Here is a 17,939-nt window from a genome sequence, read left to right as displayed (position 1 = left end):
GCAAGCAGTGGCCTGTCATGCAGCCCTCCTGCCTCACCCCCCACAGCTGCTGGTAGACAAACAGATTTCACACTTTTTTCAGACCCATTCTCTGACACCAGACCTAACCCTCTACCTACATATAACACTTATTTTCCTGATGTACATCCTAGTATTATTCTACATCATGAAGCTAGTGCTATGAGTGATCTAGACTGTTTTCAGTTATTCATAGGGAAAGATGTGATTGCTGCTGTATGTCTCTGGACCAACACACGTACTGCATATTTTTTTTTACTCAAATGACATGTTGTGAGGTTTCTCTGATAGAAAACATAAAAATAAATAATATAGTGTGAACAGGGTGTTTGTGAGAAGCTGAAGACTACCGCACGGACGATGCGGAGGAGTGTGTGGGCAGTCGGTTCGGCAGCGAAACGTCTTGTTTACATAAGGTTGACGGGTCGGTAACGATGGGGTTAAGAGTAAGTAAAGCGAGAGTGCATCATAGTACAATAAAAGGTTTAATGAAAGTAAAAATTATGAAGTTAAACATTTAGGTAGTTTAATTTAAGTCATTATAATGTACACTAATGTATGTAAGTACGTAACTTTATAATGTAGATGATCTTAACTTTATGAAGGGAGGGAGAGTGAAACGGGAAAGACACTTAACTAGCAACCTGTGGAATGTAAACAAAGTGCGCATCATGGTACCGCATACAAAACTTATGTACTACATTTCCACAAGGTTTCTATTTTATCCATTGTAGAGTCACGAGTTCAGGTGGTTCTTTTAGCTTTCAAGGAAGATACAGTCTCACCAGCCTTCTTAATAGAGTCTGCTGACTATATTTTGACTGGGGAGTGAGTGGTGCGCATGATCTTGATCTTGATACTACAGGTGCAGAATTTCTTCTGAGTCAGGCCTTTGTATCGGCAGCGCCTGTGTTGTCCACGAGAGGCTTGATCTTGATCTTTGTTCTACAGGTGTCTCAGGACTTCTCCTGAGGCAGGCCTTAGTACCAGTAGCTCCTGGTGTATTCAAAAGCCTGTCAGCTTGCATGATATGGTGGGGCTTTCAAATTTGGAAAAAATTACCTGGATAAAACTTCGTTAAAGCGAGTTTGGTGTTCGTTAAACGAGCAGATGGTAGTAAAATGAAACCTTCATAGTAGCGAAATTTCGTTTGTGAACCTTCATTAAATGGGGGTTGCCTGTACTTTTTCCTGTTGTATTGAGCATCATTCCCTAATAAACTTGTTATTTCCATGAAAATGAAGACACTAACCATGGGAGCTACACTGAAAACAAATACCAGAGAATTTGAAACAATTAGTTACAAAACATCAGCAGTTTGTTTGTGATTCCTTGTATTGTGTCCCTCAGTGAAGGACAACCCTTGCGAGAATAATGGAGGCTGCGACACCATGTGCTTGCTGGCTCCAGGTGGCGGCAAGACCTGCACCTGCCCGGAGAACTTTGTGCTGGAGGAGGATGGCGTGTCCTGCCGCAACAATTGTGTCTCGTCCATGTTTGTGTGTAAAGATGTGTACAAGTGTATCCCTTTCTGGTGGAAGTGTGACACTCAGGTGAGGTGAACATTGAAACATTTATTCATTGCCACCAACAACATTTGCAAATAATAATAGAGAATAACGGTGAGAAGAAAATGTGACGAGCTTTTTTGCAGCTGAAATTTTACATGCAATCCAAGTAATCAAAACCATGCACTTAATAATTCCAGGATGACTGTGGGGATAACTCTGACGAGCCAGAAGACTGTGCTCGCTTCAACTGCACGCCAGGCCAGTTCCAGTGTAACAACGGCACCTGCATCCATCCCTCACTGATCTGCGACAACATCAAGCACTGCCCTGATGGTTCTGATGAGCCCAACTGTGATGAGGTGAGTTGCTCACCAGTGCTGGTTTGTCTTGCAGCTCCTGCTTCATTGTTGACAGGATTTAGTGTTTGCTTTGTCTGTCTGTAGGAAAAAATAGAGAAGTTATGAAAATCTTGCTTTGTACCTTTAAGTTCCTTGAGTGTATAATGAAAGTAAATAAAGGATTTTTTCTTCGTTTTAGAGGTTAGTACATACAAGTGCTAAAATCTAAGAGATTTTAAATGACAACGAAAAATCATTTAGCTGTGAAAGAGTCAATAAAAACAGAAGTTTTTAATATTTCCCTTATTTGAATTTTCATGTACAAAAAAGTGATCCTCATTTTGTTGTCTCTGTGATTTCAGTATGTGTGTATACCGTCGCAGTTCAAGTGTCCTCCGCACAATGGTTCCCACGCATACTGTATTGGCAGCAGTCATAAGTGTGACGGCAAGCAGGACTGTCCCGGCGGTGAGGATGAGCTGGATTGTCCGGTGATGTCTTGTTCTGCCGACTGGTTCTCCTGCAACAACTCTAAGTGCATCCCTGAGGTGAGGTTGTGAAAGGGAACACCAAGGCAGAGACTAATTTTATATGAGCTTTCAAAGGTTCCTATTTTCATGTAATTAGTAATGGGGGAAGAGTTAAAGAAGTATGTGACAGCAGCTTGTATTTCCAGGTGTGGGTGTGTGATGGTGACCAGGACTGTGTTGATGGCTCTGATGAGATGCCGGACTGCAACACCCGCCAGTGTCCGGAGGGAAAGTTCAGGTTTGTTTTGTGCATCTATAATCATAAGAATTTAGGAAGAAAAGATGAATGACATATAGAAAGCAGCAGCAAGAAGCCAGGAGATTTACACAAAGGCTTTGTATGTGTGTGATTTCATTCTATGTAGTGACCATTTTCTTGTGTTACCCTTTATACCTGGCACCTGTTGACCCTCAGACTCCCCTCACAGGTGTAATAATGGCCGGTGCATCCCTCGCTCCTGGAAGTGTGATGGTGAGAATGACTGCCCAAACCAGGAGGACGAGAACAATGAGGAGTGCAAAGGAACCCACACCTGTGAACATTCTCAGTTCAAGTGTGATAACAGCAAGTAGGTGGCAGGAAATATGCTGCAGTTAAATGGTGTATATATATTCCAATTTCCTTGACAGCATCAGAGAAATGAGTTTCCAGGCAGATTGAAAGTATTATCAGTTAGAAATTATTTATGTAGTTATTTTCAACCCATTTTCGTAGTTTATCTAAATATCAAGATTCTTAACTGATCTTATTTTTGGGGTGTGTCTGTGGATATATTTCATCTTGTACTTTATTTTTCTCCTGTGACTTGCTGATGTTATGTGTTGATGCTCCCAGTATGCTGAAGACAACGTGTAAGGGGACTTGAGATATCATTGTTAATATTTACCTATTTTTTGAAACCCAGATTGGCTAGTCAACATTTTTTTTATGAGTAATTGTAATAATTTGTTGTGAATAAATGACACTTGTTTGACCTGGCAGGTGTATTCCCTTCCATTGGAAGTGTGACGGTGAGGATGACTGCCTCGACCAGTCTGACGAAACTGACTGTCCTGAGAAGAACTGCACCAGCACAGAGTTCCAGTGTGATGATGGAAGGTGAGAGTCTCACTGTGTGCTGCTGTATCATGTAATCTGGTCAATGAATACAAGATACAATAGACATGTGTAGCAAAAAGTGTATAACAGTGGTAGTGTTTTGTGCCACATGATTCTGCCTTGCAGGGGCTGACTCATCATCTGGTTACTTTACTGTCCTGTTTCTTCACAAATTCCAGATGCACTTTTTTATGATTTTTCTTGTGAGTTGACTTGTTCAGTAGTCCTAATGTGGTGTTCTTTCCTTGCTGTATCCAGCTGCATAGACAAGAAAAATATGTGTGATGCCATTCATCAATGTAGTGACAACAGTGATGAGAAGGACTGCCAAGTGTCATGCAATGATAACATGTTCAAATGTAAGACACCACCACTCTGCATATACAAGTGAGTCATACCTTATTGTTGTGTTGATGCTTTCTGATATCATTGTGTAGGTTTTTGTGTCAAACAGATGGATTTGAAATCTTGATGAGGTATGTGTAGTATCTAAGTATGAAATCTGTTACATTTCTTCTTGTTGGAGCCATACATATTTGCATGAATAACACTAGTGACTGCACCAGCACTGTACTCCCAATACTTACGTGGGATCAGTAATACCTGCCTCAATAGTCATACATGGCAGGTGGTCAGTGTGGTACACTTTTACCATCAAGTGTCTAATGCCTGCTGTGTGTCACTGCAGATCCTGGGTATGCGATGAAGATCCCGACTGCACTGATGAATCTGACGAACGAAATTGCACTGGAACTTGTGGTCCGGACTACTTCCAGTGCAGCAATGGCCAGTGTATTGTCAACCTGTGGGTGTGTGATGGTGAGAGTGACTGCACAGACAGTAGTGATGAGGGTGAGGAGCTTTGTGCAAACCACTCCTGCTCACCAGGGAGATTCAGGTGAGTCTGCTTAGGCTGTGTCAGTTTTATGGTTTATCTGAGCTCAGGTTTTCTCGTGGGTTGACATTTTTTCCAATTTTATTTGCTATCGCAATGTTACCTTGGAATGACTTACTCAAAGCAATATTTAGTCGGAAATATTTCTAGATTTCTCATTAGGTTAGTGTTGGAGTTACTGCAATGTACATTTTTGCTTTCCAGATGCAAAAACCACAAGTGCATTGTTGATGATTATGTATGTGATGGAATACGTCACTGCTCAGACGGCTCAGATGAGGAATCAGAGATGTGTAAGTGTGTGTTCACCATGGTCGTCTGCTGGTGTGTGTGTGTGTGTGTGTGTGTGCGCACAATAAATCACTAATCAATTTTAAGCAACAAAAGACCAAAAAGTTCTCACGGTAGAATATTTGAAGAGCGAGTTTGAGTGATGCATGCTGTTGAGCTGACTTGCATTTTCTTTTTTATTTCCTGTTGGTGATTTGTTACTTTTCTTCAGGTATGCTGGTGAACCGGTGTGGGCCGGGGGGTTTCCAGTGCAAGAATGGCCATTGTGTTGGTAACATGAGTGTGTGTGATGGATTTGATGACTGCACGGACAACAGTGATGAACTCAACTGTAACACAGGATGCAGGTGTGTGTGTGTGTGTGTAGCAAATACGAGTACATAGCTTTATATAATTCCTAAGATCCTACTGTATTGAGAATCATATGAAACCACCACCACCACCACCACCACCACCACCACCACCACCACCACCACCACCCACCACCACCACCACCACCACCACCACCACCACCTCCTCCTCCTCCTCCTCCTCCTCCTCCTCCTCTTCCTCTTCCTCCTCCTCCTCTTCCTCCTCCTCCTCCTCCTCCTCCTCCTTGTTCTTTTTTCATTACATTTCTTATTACCCTTTTTCTTCTTTCTTCTTGCTCACCGTCATTTGTTTATTTATTATTTTTTGTGTTTTAATGTTTCTGTGGATTTTATCACAATCGATACTCGTATTAAAGATTATCCCCAGACTTAGAAATCTCTCTATATTCCCTTAGGTTTGGTGAATGTTCCCAAATCTGTAACGTGAAGATAGATGGAAACCACACTTGTTCCTGTGCTCCAGGCTACTCTCACAACAGCTACTCACAGAAAAAGCAGAAGTCTTGTTCAGCTGATGGCCACCTTGCATACATGATTGTGGCAAATGATAACTTTCTACAGAAGCTGTCACCATACAAACATGGCAACTCGGCTGGAACTCTCCCCCTTACCACGGTATGGAATTACTTTTGACTAGGAGGCCAGACTGATATGGACTGTTGATTAATCTGTGAGCTGAATTGAGATTGATTGATTGATGTAAAATTAACTGGATTTGGCATTCACATTATTGCACACATTTATACTTCATATTGCTAACTGACATGGATGTCTCTATCCTGGTGCAGCTGGATAGCTCCATCCGAATCCACAGTGTTGATGTGCTGTATGGGGAAGAGCCCATTGCCTTCTGGAGCAACCTGCACCACCACCAGCTGCATGCCATGGAGGTGCCCCGCCCCTTTGAGCAGGGCAGCTCAGTGACCCAAGGCACCACCCAGAACCACTCACGCATCATTGTAAGTTAAGACATTCATTTGCTTATTCCTTTCACTCTTTGTTGTTCAGCAGAGTCACGGATTTTTTGGTGGAAACAGATGCATCTCTAATGATATGCTGGTGATTTTTGCCTGAATGTTTAAGTGGTGGATAAACATTACTAGTGACAACTGAAACATAATGCCTTCACAATTATGAATTTTTGACATGCTAGTTAGATGAAGATATTTCAATAATTATTGGAGGGCTACTCATAACTTTGAATGATACTTTATCCTCACTTTTAAAACTTTTAACAGAATACTTCAACCAACTCATCTTCATCTTGATATAAGTATACTGATGAGTGGTCCGTCTTTCTCAGTGACTTAGAGCAGACTCTTGTTTTCTCAGCAAAAAGAACTCAATTCACCGATGGGAGTTGCCGTGGACTGGGTGGCCAAGGTGCTGTACGTTGTCAATTCGGGTGACAGAACCATCGTGGCCCTGTCCATTGACGGCTCCAAGAAGGTCACCATCATCTCCACCGAGACAGAGCGCATGTACGATGTGGTGGTGGATCCGCTCTCTGGGTGAGTGTACCGCATCACTACAAGTATTATGATCTGTTCACTTACCTTATCACTGCTCTTGAATGTAAACAAAATATGACATTAGAATAAACAAAATATGACATTAGAAGCTGAATAAAGAATACACAATATAGAGGATAGTTTTGTGGAAAAAGACAAACTTTCAAAAAACATTGTACCATAGAAATGGGAAAAGCTCCTTACATGTGCATTTCTCTGATTGTGTATTTAGACAACTGTTCTTTGGAGACTGGGGAGTACCAGCAATCAATGTGGCCAAGATGGATGGCAGACTGAACAGGCCGCTGGTGGTGAGTAACATTCTGGCTCCAGCTGGCCTGGCTATTGATTACCCAACGCGTCGACTCTACTGGGCCGACATGAAAACCAACAAGGTGGAGACAGTGAAGCTGGACGGTTCAGACAGACAGCTGGTGAAGCATTTCAGCCACGGTCAGCATTGTAGTGACCTTGTTCTCTTTCTTATTCATAGTTACTTTGATCACAGAGTTTGCTGTTATACAAAAGAATGATAGAATTTATTGTAACATAATGGGAATTCTCACATTATGGGAGTTTTCATGTTAGGGTTCAAGGTGAATAGGTGAAACTGCTGGTGGTGATATGAAGTAGGAGGTAAGTTTCCTAGAGCACGAGCAAGCGTAAAGCAGACCAACCATGGCAGTAAAAAGCAAGGAATTATTCTCTTTTTACATACTGAAAGTGCTTTCCTATGTTGGTTCTGACTCATGCCAAAATTCAGTTTACTTCATGACTTAGGAATGGAACTCCAGTGTAACTCAAAAGACACCCTGTATGTGGAACCATGAGATGATTATCAGCTATACTACATGTTCACCTTTGATTTGCAGAGGACGGCATTCCATTGAGTCTGGATGTGTTTGAAGATTTTGTATACTTCACTACCCTGCATACAAACACTGTCAACAACATCAACAAGTTTGGGAACAACAACCCAGGCATCATGCCCATCTCCCAGCACAGCATGAAGGTCACGGATGTGCTCATTGTGCAGGAGCAAAAGCAGGACTACAGGAGTGAGTGTTATGTATGTTGATGTTGATATATGCGCGCGCATATATCAACACACACACACACACACACACACACACACACACACACACACACACACACACACACACACACACACACACACAGAAGGTGAAGGTCCGTTTGTCACACATCCAATGGAAATTATCTACCTCTTTCTGGAGTTTTCTTTCACTCTCTTCTACGAGTAGTAAGACAATAGCATCAGCAGATATACTACAACCCATCCCATTCCATTGAGTTTCAGGTTTACACCAACATTTCTGACTGAATCATTGCATTAAGTATAAGACTTGGGTAAAGTTCACCATGTATAATGCAGTGTATGTCTCTCCCTGCAGTCCCCAACCCATGCAGCAATGCCACGTGTCACTCCTCTGCTCTGTGCGTCCTGTCTGGGCCTGGGAGCTACTCATGTCTCTGTCCTGATGGCACGGTGATAGAGACTGTGGGAGGTCTGTCTTGTCCTCACTTTTCACATAAAATTTATTAAGGAACTTTTATTTTCTGCACTAGTCATTAGAATTAACTTTGTATTATATTAGTGTTGCGAAGTGTCTGTTATTATAATGGATTAGTTTTTATACAGTTGAGTTTTATCAATGGATTTATTCATTATTTGTTTTTAAGTTGAAATTTATAGCAGTGAGTCTGACATGTAGTTAGTGTCTGGTTGTAGCAGCAACTGATTTGAAGGAAAAATACTTTCATCAAGAGAATATTGTCTTGAATCAGCAATACAAGTTTTCTCTTCACTAATGTGTATCACAGGTATTCATACAGAATGGCGTGTTTTTACCTTGCAGATCACATAGAGTGTCACTCACAAGTTGCCAGCAGTAGAGATTGTAAACTTTTCTGCCTGAAGGGGAAATGTATCATAACCGATCAGGGCCCCAAGTGCCAGTGTGACCCCAAGTTTGACGGGGTGCACTGCGACCACTACAGGTGGGCACTGGCCTCACTCTCTGGCCTTACATGGTTCTTGTTGCATAATGTTATCAACCTTAGCATCAAAGAAATTTACTTAGCTTGAATATACTGTGTAGCAATACAGGGAAGAAACAGATGTAAGTAATGGATGAGAGGCTGAAAACTTGTCATCAGTGTAAAGCTTGCACCCATTAACAATTTTAACGTGAAATATGGAGAAGTGAATGTTGACTTGGAGAAACATTTCAGATGTTCTGGCTACTGCAAGAATGGTGGCTTCTGCCAGGTGGAGTCTGACAAGCTGTCATGTCACTGCACGGGCAACTGGACGGGGCCCCTGTGTGAGACTCCCATGCCAACCTGTGATAACTTCTGCGAGAACAATGGCACCTGCCACGAGCTGAGCGGCAAGCCACCGTACTGCACCTGCAATGCCATGTTTACTGGTGGGTGTCAGTCCTGCTAGGGAAAAGAGCCTCAATGTAGTAGTGTTCTGTACCTGCATGTTAATGGGTATACAATCTGTATTTCAAAGTAGCTCCTTTTCTCTTATTAATCACTTCACTTTCATACTTTGACACCTAGGTGACCGCTGTGACCAGTGCAAGGCTCTACCCTGTGAAAATGGAGGCACGTGTCGCCTGAGGGTGAGGAACGGTACGTATGCCGTCACCCCGATGTGTTCCTGTGCCCCGGGCTACAATGGGGTCTCCTGCACCTTGTCTGTGTGTGACGGCTACTGCAAACACGTGAGTTAACTTTAAATCTTTATGTAACATAGGAATGTTGTATGTATAGTAAGTCCTCGTTATGTGGTACATATGCGTTCCTGAAAACCTTACCGCATATCGAATTTACCGTATACCAAACCCATTATAAAATGTAATAATAGGGAATGTGTTCTAGCACGTCAAAAGTCACCCCTACAGAAATGAAAATACATGAAAATAATAAAAAAAAAAAAAAAAATAAAGTACTGCACAAAAGAAATAAACAAAATGTTTTTATTTACCTTTCAATTGCCATGTATTTTATCAGATGATGTCCTTCCCGAGGCTAAGGGACAGTAGGGATTTCAGCCCTTACTCATTTTCCGCTGAGTGGGCAGACAAGGAAAAGACGTCGTCTGCACTGTCGGAAGCAGATATAGAAGGGTCAACTGTAGCAGGGTCGGCATGTTTCAGTGGTTTGAAGAAAGGATATTGAGGAAGGGCCAGCTGTAGCAGGATCGGCAGGTGTGACAGGATGGCTTGTCTGACTGGCTTGAAGAACGAGTAGTTCTTTAGTTTTTCTTGTTTTTTCATCATAGATTTCTTGATAAATCTTGACACTTTTCTTTACGTCATGAGCCACTTTGCTACTCTTGGCAGGATTTGGGTCACGTTCCTTCAGGGTTTCCAGAGCTTTTTCGATACCACCGAGACATTCTGTAAGAGTTTTGATGTCCAGGCCCCACAGGTTCTTCTTCCTCGTCTCCCTCTTTTTCTGCCTCCTGTGATGCCTTGTCTAGCTCTATAAGTTCATCATTTGAGAGAGATTCAGCATGGCTTTCCAAAAGATCTTGAACATCATCATCATCAACTTCATCGAAGCCAGCCCTATGGCACAGATTTACTATGATTTCTGATCGTCTGTCGTCTCCAGCGAAGCCTGGAAAGTCATGCGCTCATTCTGGCCATACTTTATTCCACGCCAAGTTCATGGTAGACGTCTTCACTTCGTCCCAAGATGACTTGATGTTTTCTAAGGCGTGCTTGATGTTATACGACTTCCACCTTTCACTGATAGTGGGCTTGCCAGGCCCATCTGTGCGCTTTATCAGTTGCTGCATGGTTTGCCGCTGGTAGTAGGCTTTTAGTGTTTGCCATGAATATTATGAATATATTTGTGCTTACAATAGACCCTTTAATATTCCATTTATTCATCTAACTAGTAATGCATGTAAATAATATGTAATGCAGTTAAAAAAAGGGGGGAGGGGAAGAGATAACAGGCTTCAAGGGTGGTCAAGTTAAAGTCAGTACTGTGAGTGGCGGTGAGGTGTGGTGTAGATGATGTCATCACCCCTGCTCCCCCGCGCTAGGGCCTCTCGGATGACATGAGTGGATACCGTATCTGAATTTTTCTTACTGTATATCAAATCGAGGGTAGTAATTTCCAAATACCGTAACTGTGAATTTACCGGATAAAGAACTACCGTATAACGAGGACTTGCTGTATATTGATTTCTTAATAATTTCTGAGAGGGAAACATTTTTTTCTTATCTGCCTTCGTTCATTCAGACTCTTATATTGTGGCTGATTCACCTTTGTGCTGATAATTAATATTTTCATGAGAGCCATAACAGCTTAAGACTTGTATTTCAGGGCACCTGTTCAATCCAAAGCAGGGGACTTCCCCTCTGTGAGTGCAAGCTGGGATGGAGCGGCAGGAGATGTGATGAATGCATTAATAGTAAGTATGACTGCCAAATTACCTTTCTTTCATGCATTTTGAGGTTTAATTGCCATGGAACCAAAGGTTATGAATCCATTGCAAAACAAAAATATATTGTTATTAAAAGAATGATAATTCTGCATTACCACCACATGAGAGAAAGAATTTTAGACTATTTTTAAGTTATTTGTATTTGTTTTTACATTTTTGTAGTAGAATGTGACATTGTGTTAGAGATGTGTTGATGTGCTGCTAACATATAGTGGCATGTTAGAAATGGTCTGCATTTATGATGTGATTTCAGAGACACAATGTGACAACTTGTGTGCAGATGTCGAGTGTCACAATGGAGGGAACTGCATCATGACGGGTCCCCCGCAGCCCAAGGCTCGCTGCTCCTGTGTGCCGGGCTACCATGGCTCATCCTGCCAGTTCTCACTGTGTGACACTTGTGTCAATGTAAGTGTTGATGTTCCTTTGCCAACAGTCCCTACATAAACTTTTGTTAAATCTTGATGGAAAACTGTGTTAGAAATTCTTATTGCAAAAGCAGTGTTAAGAATAAGCTTTATGAGACAGTACTATAACTAAGAAAGACTCTAAAGAGGGTCTTTCTTCCACCTGTCCCTCATGCCACATATTCTCCAGCAAATGATGGTGTCTGTATTGCAGGGCCAGTGTTCCATCAGGAGTGGCATGCCACACTGCGAGTGTGACCCAGGCTGGACCGGCAGACTGTGTCAGGACCGAACGTGCCACGAAGGAGGTCAGGGTTCTTGGCTTTATATTCTCTGGTTTTTTGTGTTCCTCTGGGTCTTCATTTGATCTATTTTCTATTAGAATAATTTAATGGTATAGTTTTTTTAGTGACACAGAATTAAGAATAGCTTCCAGTATGTTAAGAGCTTGCATAAGGTTTGTATTAATAACTGCTAGCATGCTGTTTCATATTTATCTCTACATCAGTGACAGTATGTATAATGTGTTGCTAATGGTATCTATGATGTGTTGCTTATTGAACAGATGAACACTGTGGCTGCCCTGTTGGCTATCATGGCAAGAACTGTGATCACCATGTGTGTGAGAACTACTGCTACAAGGTAATGTGTTTGTGTGTGTTCCTCTCATGGTCTCCTAGCCAGTATTCTTCCCTTGTACATTGTTTAGGAATGTGCAGAATGAATATTTGTCTTTGTATTTGTACTTAGCTGTTTGCCCTCTCGCTCCAGGACAGCCCTTGCTCTGAGTCACCTGGTGGTCATGCACGAGTCGGCTCCTTTGCAGGGGGGAGCATGGCAGGGGAGCGAGTCACCTTTGCTTGTCATTGTTTATGTGACTGCTGTTTTCTCTTTAAACGATATGCTTCAATATGAATTTATTTTGAAGCCAAACTTTGTAGCACTAGTGTATGCTCAAGTTCTTGGCATCAATGAGCTGTGAGACATTAGATTTGTTCCAAAGGGAAATGGGACTTTACTCTCCTCCAAAAGTTAGCTGCATTTGTGATGAATTGAATTAAATAGTTGAACATTTCATTATGGATGCAAATAGTGGTGGATTGATAACAAATAGTTAGATTTCCTCTCTGTTAAAGTCTTTCACAGTTTCACGGTGTGTGCCACCTTGCATGTGGAGGGAAGAGCCAGTGTTCAAATGAAAGGAGAATTTGATGGTTTTTTAGGAGAATTTCAAATCGTTCAGTGTTGTGATTTAAGCATAGCTTTTTCTTTTGTTTTTTTGTATGTGTGTGTGTGTGTGTGTGTGTGGGTGGGTGTGTATATGTGTGTGCATGTGTGTGCATGCATATGTGTATGTGTATTTACTTTGTTGTATTTACTAGTTGTAGCATACAAGAGAGGTAGCTATGCTCATGCTATCCAGTCTCTGTTATCCCAGAAATTTTCCAACTTCATCGTATTTATATATATATATATATATATATATATATATATATATATATATATATATATATATATATATATATATATACATATATATATATATATATATATATATATATATATATATATATATATATATATATATATATATATATATTATAACGAATATATATATCTATAAACACTTATATATATATATATATATATAAACAGGCAAACGCCGCTAAAAAATAACAAGGTGTTATATTCCTAAAAAACCTTCGTTAATTTTTGTTAAACGAACCAATTATAACAAGTTTAACCACTGACTTGAAATTCCATCGTAAATATATATATATATATATATATATATATATATATATATATATATATATATATATATATATATATATATATATATATATATATATATATATATATATATATATATATATATATATATATATATATATATATATATATATATATATATATATATATATATATATATATATATATATATATATATATATATATATATATATATATATATATATATATATATATATATATATATATATATATATATATATATATATATATATATATATATATATATATATATATATATATATATATATATATATATATATATATATATATATATATATATATATATATATATATATATATATATATATATATATATATATATATATATATATATATATATATATATATATATATATATATATATATATATATATATATATATATATATATATATATATATATATATATATATATATATATATATATATATATATATATATATATATATATATATATATATATATATATATATATATATATATATATATATATATATATATATATATATATATATATATATATATATATATATATATATATATATATATATATATATATATATATATATATATATATATATATATATATATATATATATATATATATATATATATATATATATATATATATATATATATATATATATATATATATATATATATATATATATATATATATATATATATATATATATATATATATATATATATATATATATATATATATATATATATATATATATATATATATATATATATATATATATATATATATATATATATATATATATATATATATATATATATATATATATATATATATATATATATATATATATATATATATATATATATATATATATATATATATATATATATATATATATATATATATATATATATATATATATATATATATATATATATATATATATATATATATATATATATATATATATATATATATATATATATATATATATATATATATATATATATATATATATATATATATATATATATATATATATATATATATATATATATATATATATATATATATATATATATATATATATATATATATATATATATATATATATATATATATATATATATATATATATATATATATATATATATATATATATATATATATATATATATATATATATATATATATATATATATATATATATATATATATATATATATATATATATATATATATATATATATATATATATATATATATATATATATATATATATATATATATATATATATATATATATATATATATATATATATATATATATATATATATATATATATATATATATATATATATATATATATATATATATATATATATATATATATATATATATATATATATATATATATATATATATATATATATATATATATATATATATATATATATATATATATATATATATATATATATATATATATATATATATATATATATATATATATATATATATATATATATATATATATATATATATATATATATATATATATATATATATATATATATATATATATATATATATATATATATATATATATATATATATATATATATATATATATATATATATATATATATATATATATATATATATATATATATATATATATATATATATATATATATATATATATATATATATATATATATATATATATATATATATATATATATATATATATATATATATATATATATATATATATATATATATATATATATATATATATATATATATATATATATATATATATATATATATATATATATATATATATATATATATATATATATATATATATATATATATATATATATATATATATATATATATATATATATATATATATATATATATATATATATATATATATATATATATATATATATATATATATATATATATATATATATATATATATATATATATATATATATATATATATATATATATATATATATATATATATATATATATATATATATATATATATATATATATATATATATATATATATATATATATATATATATATATATATATATATATATATATATATATATATATATATATATATATATATATATATATATATATATATATATATATATATATATATATATATATATATATATATATATATATATATATATATATATATATATATATATATATATATATATATATATATATATATATATATATATATATATATATATATATATATATATATATATATATATATATATATATATATATATATATATATATATATATATATATATATATATATATATATATATATATATATATATATATATATATATATATATATATATATATATATATATATATATATATATATATATATATATATATATATATATATATATATATATATATATATATATATATATATATATATATATATATATATATATATATATATATATATATATATATATATATATATATATATATATATATATATATATATATATATATATATATATATATATATATATATATATATATATATATATATATATATATATATATATATATATATATATATATATATATATATATATATATATATATATATATATATATATATATATATATATATATATATATATATATATATATATATATATATATATATATATATATATATATATATATATATATATATATATATATATATATATATATATATATATATATATATATATATATATATATATATATATATATATATATATATATATATATATATATATATATATATATATATATATATATATATATATATATATATATATATATATATATATATATATATATATATATATATATATATATATATATATATATATATATATATATATATATATATATATATATATATATATATATATATATATATATATATATATATATATATATATATATATATATATATATATATATATATATATATATATATATATATATATATATATATATATATATATATATATATATATATATATATATATATATATATATATATATATATATATATATATATATATATATATATATATATATATATATATATATATATATATATATATATATATATATATATATATATATATATATATATATATATATATATATATATATATATATATATATATATATATATATATATATATATATATATATATATATATATATATATATATATATATATATATATATATATATATATATATATATATATATATATATACACTCAACCCTCGATTTGCCGGACCTCCATTTGCCGGATTTCGGATTTGCCGGACAAGAGTCTGTGGGAAAAAAAAAAAAAAAAAAAAAAAAAAGTCCGGGACAAGTCGATTTCAAACTACCGCGCCAGACAAAGTTCGCAAATCGGGCACTATAGATGGCAGCGCGGGCGGACATACACGTCTAGTACTGGACTGTAAACAAGTCTGCCGCGTCACACGAGTGTTGTGCTTACGTGTCGGCGGCATTGGCATGTGTTACGGCCCCACGTGGTGAGATGATGATGATGATGATGATGATGGTCGTCGGAGGTTTTGCCTTTGCCTCGGCACCTCCTGTTACTTCTATTCTTCCTGATCCTGCCTTTCTTTTATTTTTCTTTCTCTTGTCTTCCACATCTGGTGCAAAGTCTCTTTCTTCTCCCTCAGTTTTGTTTTTCTGAACAAAAAACGTCTGATTTATTTTCCAACTTCCTGGTACAGCTGGTGCAGGTGCCGAAATGCCGTTAAAGACAACACTATGTTCCCACCGGAAATTTTTGCCGTTAAACACGGGATTCCGGTAAATCGCGTGCCGTTAAAGCGGGGTTCAACCTGTATAGGGTAAAGTCCGGCAAGGGGGTAGACCCCCGGACATTTTCCATTGCCGGACATTTGCCATTCCCGGACAAGCCTTCCCCTTTTAGTCCGGCAAATCGAGGGTTGAGTGTATATATATATATATATATATATATATATATATATATATATATATATATATATATATATATATATATATATATATATATATATATATATATATATATATATATATATATATATATATATATATATATATATATATATATATATATATATATATATATATATATATATATATATATATATATATATATATATATATATATATATATATATATATATATATATATATATATATATATATATATATATATATATATATATATATATATATATATATATATATATATATTATATATATATATATATATATATATATATATATATATATTCATTTATTTACATTATTTTTTGTGTGAGTGTGAGTGAACCTGAAGAGTGTGAAGTGATGAATACTTCTGGGTGACCTTGATTCCCATCACTCCTTGAAACACAATGGGAGTGAGTGGACAGGCTGCCTCTGGCTGGGACTGTGTGTGATGTGCAACTGGAATTTCAGTTGTTAATGTTTTTTTTTTTTTTTATTGTCTAATGTTTTATTTAATTTCTCTTAGTCTTTTGTACTTGATGGCTAAAAGAAAATTTTATAGATAATGTCATTACAAATATAGAATTATTTT

At 32.8% G+C, this 17,939-nt stretch overlaps 1 protein-coding gene across 1 annotated transcript in view; it reads left to right on the top strand.

Annotated features, from left to right (window-relative positions):
* Positions 1 to 17,939, top strand: part of LOC123507048 (prolow-density lipoprotein receptor-related protein 1-like) — a 126,650-nt gene that overhangs the window by 98,063 nt on the left and 10,648 nt on the right. The window contains 23 exon segments of the mRNA XM_045259567.1: positions 1,369 to 1,571; positions 1,727 to 1,888; positions 2,230 to 2,415; positions 2,544 to 2,635; positions 2,826 to 2,966; positions 3,380 to 3,496; positions 3,755 to 3,883; positions 4,185 to 4,394; positions 4,596 to 4,684; positions 4,894 to 5,029; positions 5,449 to 5,668; positions 5,842 to 6,012; positions 6,386 to 6,564; positions 6,797 to 7,017; positions 7,437 to 7,622; positions 7,977 to 8,090; positions 8,442 to 8,583; positions 8,818 to 9,014; positions 9,154 to 9,317; positions 10,936 to 11,023; positions 11,310 to 11,464; positions 11,678 to 11,771; positions 12,029 to 12,105. Of these exon segments, the coding sequence (XP_045115502.1) occupies positions 1,369 to 1,571; positions 1,727 to 1,888; positions 2,230 to 2,415; positions 2,544 to 2,635; positions 2,826 to 2,966; positions 3,380 to 3,496; positions 3,755 to 3,883; positions 4,185 to 4,394; positions 4,596 to 4,684; positions 4,894 to 5,029; positions 5,449 to 5,668; positions 5,842 to 6,012; positions 6,386 to 6,564; positions 6,797 to 7,017; positions 7,437 to 7,622; positions 7,977 to 8,090; positions 8,442 to 8,583; positions 8,818 to 9,014; positions 9,154 to 9,317; positions 10,936 to 11,023; positions 11,310 to 11,464; positions 11,678 to 11,771; positions 12,029 to 12,105 (3,473 nt within the window).

The sequence above is a fragment of the Portunus trituberculatus genome, chromosome 21 (assembly GCF_017591435.1).
Source record: "Portunus trituberculatus isolate SZX2019 chromosome 21, ASM1759143v1, whole genome shotgun sequence".
Lineage (NCBI taxonomy): Eukaryota > Metazoa > Arthropoda > Malacostraca > Decapoda > Portunidae > Portunus > Portunus trituberculatus.
The sequence above is the reverse complement of the archived record's forward strand: the minus strand, read 5'-3'. Positions and strand labels throughout refer to the sequence as shown.